Raw genomic sequence first — 7,890 nt, forward strand, 5'->3', positions numbered from 1 at the left:
CGAATGAATTTCTTTCTTAAGTTTCCATTGGATTTCAAAACAGCCAAATATCCGACCAAGACAGAAGCTCATACCAAGCTTTGTAAATATATTTCACACTTTATCGATATAAGTAAATTTTTAGATTTTTATTTTACGTTTTATGCGACCAATATAATGTAATTGATTTTAAAAATTTGTGTTTGCTTACGCATTTTAATGGTTTTTTAGTTTTTATATAAAAAATGTTAACAAATTTAAGTTTTGCCTTATGAAAGAAACACAGAATCCAGATCATTACTTTTTTTTATTTATTTTTGGTTGTCGAAAAAAAAAGACTTATAACTATGGTTAGCTGGTGCTTTTAGCGGCCGTAATAGGGTGGTGGCACATAGATGACCTTCTTGCCATCCCCGCTGCTGGTGTTGTTGTTGTAGAGCCGCCCACAGGGCGGAGGTCCGTAGTAGGTGAATGTGCACACGGTGCAGCAGTTGATGGGCGTGGCCACCACCATCACGGGCGTATTCTTATTGGGATAAATGGGTGGATAGGGGTAGGCCATGGGTGGCGGTGGAGGAGGAGGGGGCAGTGGTCTGGGTGGAGAGGGGTAGGGTGGTCTCACAGGAGCACAGCAGCTTTGTGGTGGCGGAGGGGGTGGCGGAGGAGGAGGAGGAAGGGGGTACGAGGGATCCACCACATACGTTTCGCAGCAGGTTTGCTTCTGGAAGGCCTCCAGGGTGCAGGGCGAAACGCAGGAGTTGAAGAGGCCACTGATCCAGTCGTAGATCAAACCGAAGGTCCGCCCCTGACGCTGGGTTCTATCGTACGGCCCGAAGGCATCCACATCCACCGAGGTGTTCAGCGGCACCCTACCCATTCCATTCCCATCCCGATCCTGGCCAGAACTCCCGGGCTGCAGATCTTCAAGGCGTGACGAAGACGAGTGGTTGAAGTACACGTACTCAAAGTTATCGTTTATCGAGGAGGAGGTGGATGAGGTAGACGAGCTCCGGGATGAAGTGCCGTTTTGGGGGCGTGGCTGCCAGCGCTGCAAGCGAATCTGTTGCTGGGCTCGATGGCGAACTAGGGGTTTAAATATGTATTATTTAGCATAATAATATTAAAAGTAATGTGACTCTTGTGCTACACTCCATTAATCCGAACTATGTGCTTACTTTTCCATTGAGAACCTAATTAAAGAGTGAGTTGAATATCTTGCAAAAGTTACGCACAGAAAGCTCTCTATAAAGATATTTTTTAGATTTCGAATTTTACATCTCATATTAGGCATACAAAACAAAAATCATTTAAAAAAAATATGTATTTTAAAGAAAATTATTTTGTATATCAAAAAAAATTAAAAAGTATTTTTAAAATCTATAAATATATTTTAAAGTATATATAAATGTTTTTTAAAAAAATATAAATGTATTTAAAACATATAAATAAATATTAAAAAAAAATATAGGTATTTAAAAAGGTAATAATAAATGTACTTGTTAATAAGTGATACAGATGTTTCAAATTAAAATTTAATACTTTTTGTAAATATTTTCGAGTATACATTTTTAAATTTATTTTTAAATCAAAATAAATGTTTTATAAATGAATATCAAACTGATCCTTTTCATGTCCAAACTAACTAGAAACATTTTGGGTTATCTTTAAAGAAAGCCACTAACTTTTCGGTGCAAACAAGTAGGGAAATAAAATGACTTGGTGCTCAGAGTGCGTGTTTTAAATTAACAAAATGCATATTTATTCTCGTGCTTTTCGTGGGTGACAAAAAAAAGGGTTGTGGGTTGGTGGGAAAACTAATGTGTAAAACTAACGTCCGTAGAAGCCGAAGCCGCCGAAGCCGCCAAAGGCGTTGCTATTGGCATTGGCGCCGCCGCCGCCGCCGAAGCCACCGAAGCCGCCGGCATTTGCCCCGGCACCACCACCGTTGCCTCCGAATCCACCGGATGCATTGGCATCGGAACCTGCACCACCGCCGAAGCCACCGGCATTTGCGCCGGCTCCCGCACCACCGGCACCACCGCCCGCATTCGCATTCGCGTTCGCATTGGCCGACTGGCCGTTCTGGGCGGTGGCGGTGGCGCTGCTGGAGGCCGAGTTGCTCACGAATCCATTGGGACCCCGCTGGCTGCTCGTCTGGGCGTTCGTCTGGGCGGAGGCGTCTCCCTGGCCGTTGTTGCCCTGGAAGATGCTCTGGCTGTTGGCATCACTGGTCGCATCCTGGCGATTGCCCTCCTTGACCACCTGCGAATTGGTGTTCGCGGTGTTGGTGGCGGAGCCAAACTGGTTGTTGTTCGTGGAGGTGGAGCCGCTGTTCGAGGAGTAGGCATCCCGGTCGCCCTGCTGGGTGTGCTGGGTGTTGGCATTCGCACTGGAGGCCTGCTGCTCGCCGGGCCGGAAGTTGAGGGCCTGGCTCTGCGAGTTCTGATCACTTTCGTAGCCCCCGTTGGCCGTCTGCCCCTGGTGGGTGTTCGTGTTGGCCGAGCTCACCTGCCCGCTGCTGCCGTCCTGGGCCAAATTGGAGCTGATCGAGCTGCTGCCCGTGTTGCCGGGACTCGCGTGGTTGTTCGTCGACGCCTGCTGGTTGAAGCCCGGTCCGCCCTGGGCATTCGCATTGCCATGCGCCTGGTTCTTGTTGCCCTTCTTCTTGTGCTGCTGCTGCTGCTGCTGGGGCTGCTCGTAGAACTCGGGTCCTCCGAAGCCACCGCCTCCGAATTGTGGTCCTCCCCCGAATTGCGGGCCTAAGTGGGTTGAAAAATAATTATAGTATTGGTGAGCATAGAATTTTTAAGAAGCCGACGTGGTGTAGAAGTTCGACAGTAAAGTTCAGAAAATCCAGGGCCCACAGTGCGTATGAGCAACATTTTTAAAAACCATTTTTAATACGACTGTTGTCTTTTCTACATAAAATAAATCAAAGTTTTCGTTAAATAATTGTATTTTTAGCTTACTAATGGCGTTAATAAACATAACTCCTGATTTTAAAAATTTTAAATATTAAGCAAAAAATTAGAAAATAAATTTAAAAAATTTTTTCGAAACTAAGTATGTTTTTGAAAGCTTTTAATTTTGGGTAAATATATGTTTTACATATAAATATCCATATTTTTAATGGCTCTAACTAACTAACTTATTTCAGTTATAACCAAAGCTCAATCCGTAATTTTTTGTCTGTGTATTTAATATATTTTGTTCACCTAAACTATATATTCTTGTTTATATAATTAAGTGGACAGTAAATATGTTTGTGAAATTAATAGAAATATATAAATAAATATATATAAATATAGATATATTTATACCCATGTTATGTTATTATAATTCAGCTAGTTTTTAAGTCGCTTGTTCGGACTCCTATAGCTTTAAAAAAAAAAAAAGATGTTCGTTGTATAAGTACTGGAGATACATATTTTTAGATTTCGAATTTAATTTTTTGGAATTTAATTAATAAATAAAAAGAAAACTTCGAACTAAATTTTATAAAATTTTTTACTCAGTAAAAATAAGAAAATTATTTGAATCCAAATGTAGGTAAAAGTTTTTAAAATAATAAATTGTAAATTCTATAGATCGGAATGTTAATACTTAAGCCACTGAATATTTTATTAAGTTTTCTTAATAATAATAGTAATGTTTTATAATGACAACAAATAGACTCACCTCCTCCGAAGCCACCGAAGCCGCCAAAGCCACCGCCGAACTGCCTCCTTGGCCTGTCCAAGGGTCCCAGGCCGAAGGGTCCGGGGGCGGGACCGAAGCCGCCTCCCGGATAGCCGAAGGGCACGAACTGGGCCCGCCTCTTGGGCCGCGGCCTGTTCTGGCGCACCACCCGCTGGAAGGGAGCGGCGCCGAAGGTCTGGCCATTGGTGGCCGCACTGCCTCCGAATCCTCCCGTGGTGGCCGAGGTCTGGCCCCTGCGCGTCTTGCCAAAGGCATTCGAGTTGGAGCGCGTATCCGTAACGGTGACTCCGCCGTACTGCTGGGTATTCGACTGCGAATTGCTGCTCGATCCCGCCTTGGCGCCCTTGCCCTGGGCATTCACCTGGGCCTGCGACAGCGTGTTCGAGTTGGCCACATTGCGGTCCAGGTCGAGATTGAGGAGGCCCAGGCCCAAGCGGAGGTCACCGTCGGCGCCGCGCTGCAGGCCGAAGCCGTTCTGCAGGTTCTGCGGCGACAGGGAGGCGCCCAGTCCGACATTTCCGATCCTGAACTGATCGGCGATGCCCTGGGACACCTGCCCGTTGGCATTGGTCCGCGTGCGGGTCAGCGTGTTGCCCAGCTGCAGGCCGCCCAGGTCCACGTCCCTCGTCTGCGCCTGGCTCTTGGTCACCACGCGCTGCCCATTCTGCTTGGTCACCGCCCGCGAGTTCGAGAGGCCCTGCGTGTACTCCAGATTGTTCCCGAAGTCCACCTGCCGCTCGTAGGCATTCGTGTTGGCCTTCGAGACGGATCCCTGTCGCTGGCGGGGCTGCTGGTAGACCTGCTGGGGCTGTTGGTAATAAACCAGAGGTTGTGGTTGAGCTTGGTAAGCCTGCGGTTGGCGGTACACCTGCGGTTGCCGATATACCTGCGGCTGGTACTGCGGCTGGAACTGCGGCTGGAACCCAAAGCCTCCGAACTGCGCCTCAGCTGAAAAAATGGTTAAGAAAATATGTAAAATTAAAATATATATTTATACGAATTTAAAACATTTTTTTTTCGGCTAGCTTAGCAAAAGCAGCAGAGCACTAAAATAATAGCAATAAAATGTATATGATAAAATAAAAGTAGTGAATCCAAAAATTTCATATTAAATTTATATTTTCTTTGCTTGGAAATATGTAATTTAACACTTTTAGTTAACTTAAAGATTTTAATACTTTGATATTAATATGAAACGTTGTATTTGAATAAAGTTAAGGGTTACATTTTTTTGTTTAATTATTCAAATGTAATTTAATTTGTTTTGCCTTAATTGTTACGTTTTTGTGTTTAACTTAAATAAGGGCATTACCGGGATGTCGGACGTGGCAGTTTTAAAAATAAGATTGAGAATACGTCCGACATCCTGGAAATGCCCATATGTAATTCGAATTTTTGTTTTCAGTACTCCATTTATTTTTCAGTGTATAAATATATTAAATAAAGTTCGGAATATACATTTTAAAGTCCCTGATTTGTGTAAATTAAAATGATTTTTCGCAATTATTTTAATATTTTCCTGAAAACAGATACTGAAAAAATGCAAATTCTTATATTTTTTCTTCCCACTCTGCGTATACGTAATATTCAACGCTCATACGCCATGTTGTCTCTACCACGACTCAGCTTTGGACTAAAAACATAATATTAAAATAAATGTTATTTATACCAAATTTATGACCAAAGTATAATTTTCATAAGGCACTTTGCCTCGCACTGGCATGCAAATTTAAAATAAATCCATCAGAGGGTAATCGGTTTTCGGGCTCCCTGCGATTCAGTCGGTGCAAAAGACATTTCAACGTTTTTGCTTGCAACTTAAGCGAGCGTAAAAAAGTGGTAACAAACATCAGTGGAAAGTTCCGCAAGTTGCCCTGACAGCAGTCAAAAGTAAACACAAATCCCCCAGCGGCATGCATTTATAATCTTTTCGCAAAACTTGTTCCACACATTTTATTCCATTCTACTTGATTCCCTTACACTTTTTGGCTATTGTTCGTTTTACTTTTTTTGTTTTTATTGTTAGACTGTTAGATTGTTAGATTGCACAGAAACGAAAGAGATGGCTGGCTGCGGGAAAGAGATGAAAGCTGGAAAGATCTCTAACTGGTTTTCGAATGTTTATCTCAAAAGATGGTGTTGATGCTAAAAAAATTTAGCAAACGGGTATCGGCAGAAACAAATGGAGGAGAATATTGGCGTCTCTTTCTTTTTCGAGCTTCATTATTATAATATTTTTGTAATCCCTACTTGTTCATAAATTTAAATTCTGAAAAATATATTGTTGTCTTTAAGTGATGGACTAAAATACTGAAAACTTGTCAGCTATAAAACTTGAAATATTTAAATTTAAGCGTAATAACTAGAAAAAAATTAAACTGATATTGGCATCTCTTTTTAATTTGGGCTTTTTTATTTTAATTCATTTGTAATTTTTATCTTTGCATAAATATAAATTCTAAAAATGTATCTATTATTGCCTCTTATTAAAAGAAACCTTTAAAATATTAATTTTTTGGTCTTTAAATGATGGAATAATATATTAAAAAACTTGTAAGCCATTAAGCTTTTAATTGTAAAATTATAAACATATTAAACTGATCATCGAAAGCGCAGAGTCTACCCGGTAATTTGGCCCAAAAGGCGCTTAGAACATGAATAAACCTTTGGGCCTTAGATGCCATCTCTTTATCAGCTATCTCTTATTTTTCCCGTATTGCCGTCTCTTTCGCCGTTCGCTAAGGAAGGCTTTCCTATGTTTTTTCTGTTGACAATGCAACGCACGTAGGCGCAAAATCCAGCGATAATTTTGCAATTATTACTGTAATAACAAAGGCCGTGTGTGTGATTGTGTGCGAGTGTGTGTCTGTGTCATTGTGTGTGTGTGTGTGCGTGGGGGTATATATCCTGTCATTATCCTGTCTATGCCCGATTCCCGGCAAATGCCGTGGCGTATTCCAAAAATATTTACCTTGCGGTTGACAAACTGCCAGCCAGCACACAATTAATCCAACAAATGCGTGTCGCATCCTGGCTTCGTATCCGCACTCTGTGTTCCGTGCTCCTGTCCTCTGCTTTTCCGTACTTTTCCCGTCACTCGGAAAATCCGTATTCCGTTGCCGTACTACACTCGCTAGCTGGCTATCTCGCTCGCACCTCAACTGGGTGGCTAATTTTCCGTTGCCGTTGCGAAAACAGCGCACGCAATGAGCGCGTTTTTGGCCGCTGGCCGACTTTTATTGTTTCTCCGCCGTGTTTTTTTTTCGCCGTGTCGCTGTTCAGTTTGTTGTTCCGCCGGTTCTTCTCTACAACTCTTCCTCTCTGGCTACACTGAAAAAAGCTATTCACTCCATATAGATGTATGGTGATCTATATCGATAAAAAAAATATCTATTCTCCCAAAAAAAAGATATTTTATTTTATTTTAAGAACTTCGAAAAATTGTTGATGCTTTAAAATAATTTTAGTTTTATATTGTCATCTTTTATTTCTAATTGAATTTGAAATACTCTTAAACTTATTCGAATTTTCATTTAATTTAAAAAAAAACCGAATCACTCTTGAACTTTCATTAAATTTAATAAATATTTAATGAGTCGCATAATATTATTTATTTGAATTATTTTAAAATGCAGAACAATTTATTTAAATGCATAACTAAAAGGCATTTAAGTTGCATTTTTTCTTTAAAGCTTTTGACATTTATTTAGGGATAATCCCAATTTTTTTTATGACGAATTAAAAAACAAAATAGTATATTCGTTTAGTCACATGAAAAAAAAATATATATAACACTTTGTTATTTTTCTCCGTGTACCTCTCTTGATTTTTCTTGTTTTTAACGCGTTTTTCGGAGAGCGCGATGGAAGTTGTTGGGCGTCGGACGTTCCGTTTCGTTCTAAGCCCGTTGCCGGTTTGTTAATCGGGCTTTAAACTAATCAATAATTAACGCCCGACTTGACGTCCAGCCGTCAAAATGGCCATTGTTCGATGCGACAGACCCCCGAAAATAGATAAACAAAATTCACGTTTAACTCGTTTGGGAGGGGGGAACACAATAACCGAACACTGATCACTTTTCGATGTTGGTTTTTTCCTGTCTCGATCACAAGTTCGAATTGGTAATTTTTTTGGAGGCTTCCCCGCATCATTAGAGCGTTTTCTCTATCTCTATCGCCGGGGATTTTTGGCATGGAGAGAAAGGCTTGTTGA

The 7,890-nt window shown here is 41.2% G+C and overlaps 1 protein-coding gene across 2 annotated transcripts; it reads right to left on the reverse strand.

Annotated features, from left to right (window-relative positions):
- Positions 1 to 343: 343 nt before the first annotated feature.
- On the reverse strand, positions 344 to 7,588 carry LOC108065723 (uncharacterized PE-PGRS family protein PE_PGRS46). 2 transcript variants are annotated; one of them, XM_017153856.2, is made up of 5 exons: positions 7,496 to 7,588; positions 6,650 to 7,018; positions 3,658 to 4,626; positions 1,812 to 2,738; positions 344 to 1,062 (listed from the first exon to the last, which is right to left on the reverse strand). In XM_017153856.2, exons 2-5 carry the CDS (start codon positions 6,705 to 6,707, stop codon positions 344 to 346), a joined length of 2,673 nt encoding a protein of 890 aa, XP_017009345.2. In that variant the 5' UTR covers positions 6,708 to 7,018; positions 7,496 to 7,588. The 2 variants fall into 2 exon arrangements, with proteins under 2 accessions (XP_017009345.2, XP_070074831.1); XM_070218730.1 differs by lacking the exon at positions 7,496 to 7,588 and having other exon boundaries at positions 6,650 to 7,048.
- Between the last annotated feature and the right edge of the window lie 302 nt (positions 7,589 to 7,890).

This window comes from Drosophila takahashii, chromosome X (genome assembly GCF_030179915.1).
Source record: "Drosophila takahashii strain IR98-3 E-12201 chromosome X, DtakHiC1v2, whole genome shotgun sequence".
NCBI lineage: Eukaryota > Metazoa > Arthropoda > Insecta > Diptera > Drosophilidae > Drosophila > Drosophila takahashii.

What these genes read in the sequence shown, in the direction of transcription:
- LOC108065723 (XM_017153856.2), bottom strand. Translation starts at nt 6,707, where the DNA reads ATGCGACACGCATTTGTTGGATTAATTGTGTGCTGGCTGGCAGTTTGT. An exon ending in CTTCGGTGGCTTCGGAGGAG is followed by an intron (nt 2,739 to 3,657) that starts GTGAGTCTATTT and finishes CAACCCACTTAG; the next exon opens with GCCCGCAATTCGGGGGAGGA. An exon ending in CGGCTTCGGCTTCTACGGAC is followed by an intron (nt 1,063 to 1,811) that starts GTTAGTTTTACA and finishes TTAAACCCCTAG; the next exon opens with TTCGCCATCGAGCCCAGCAA.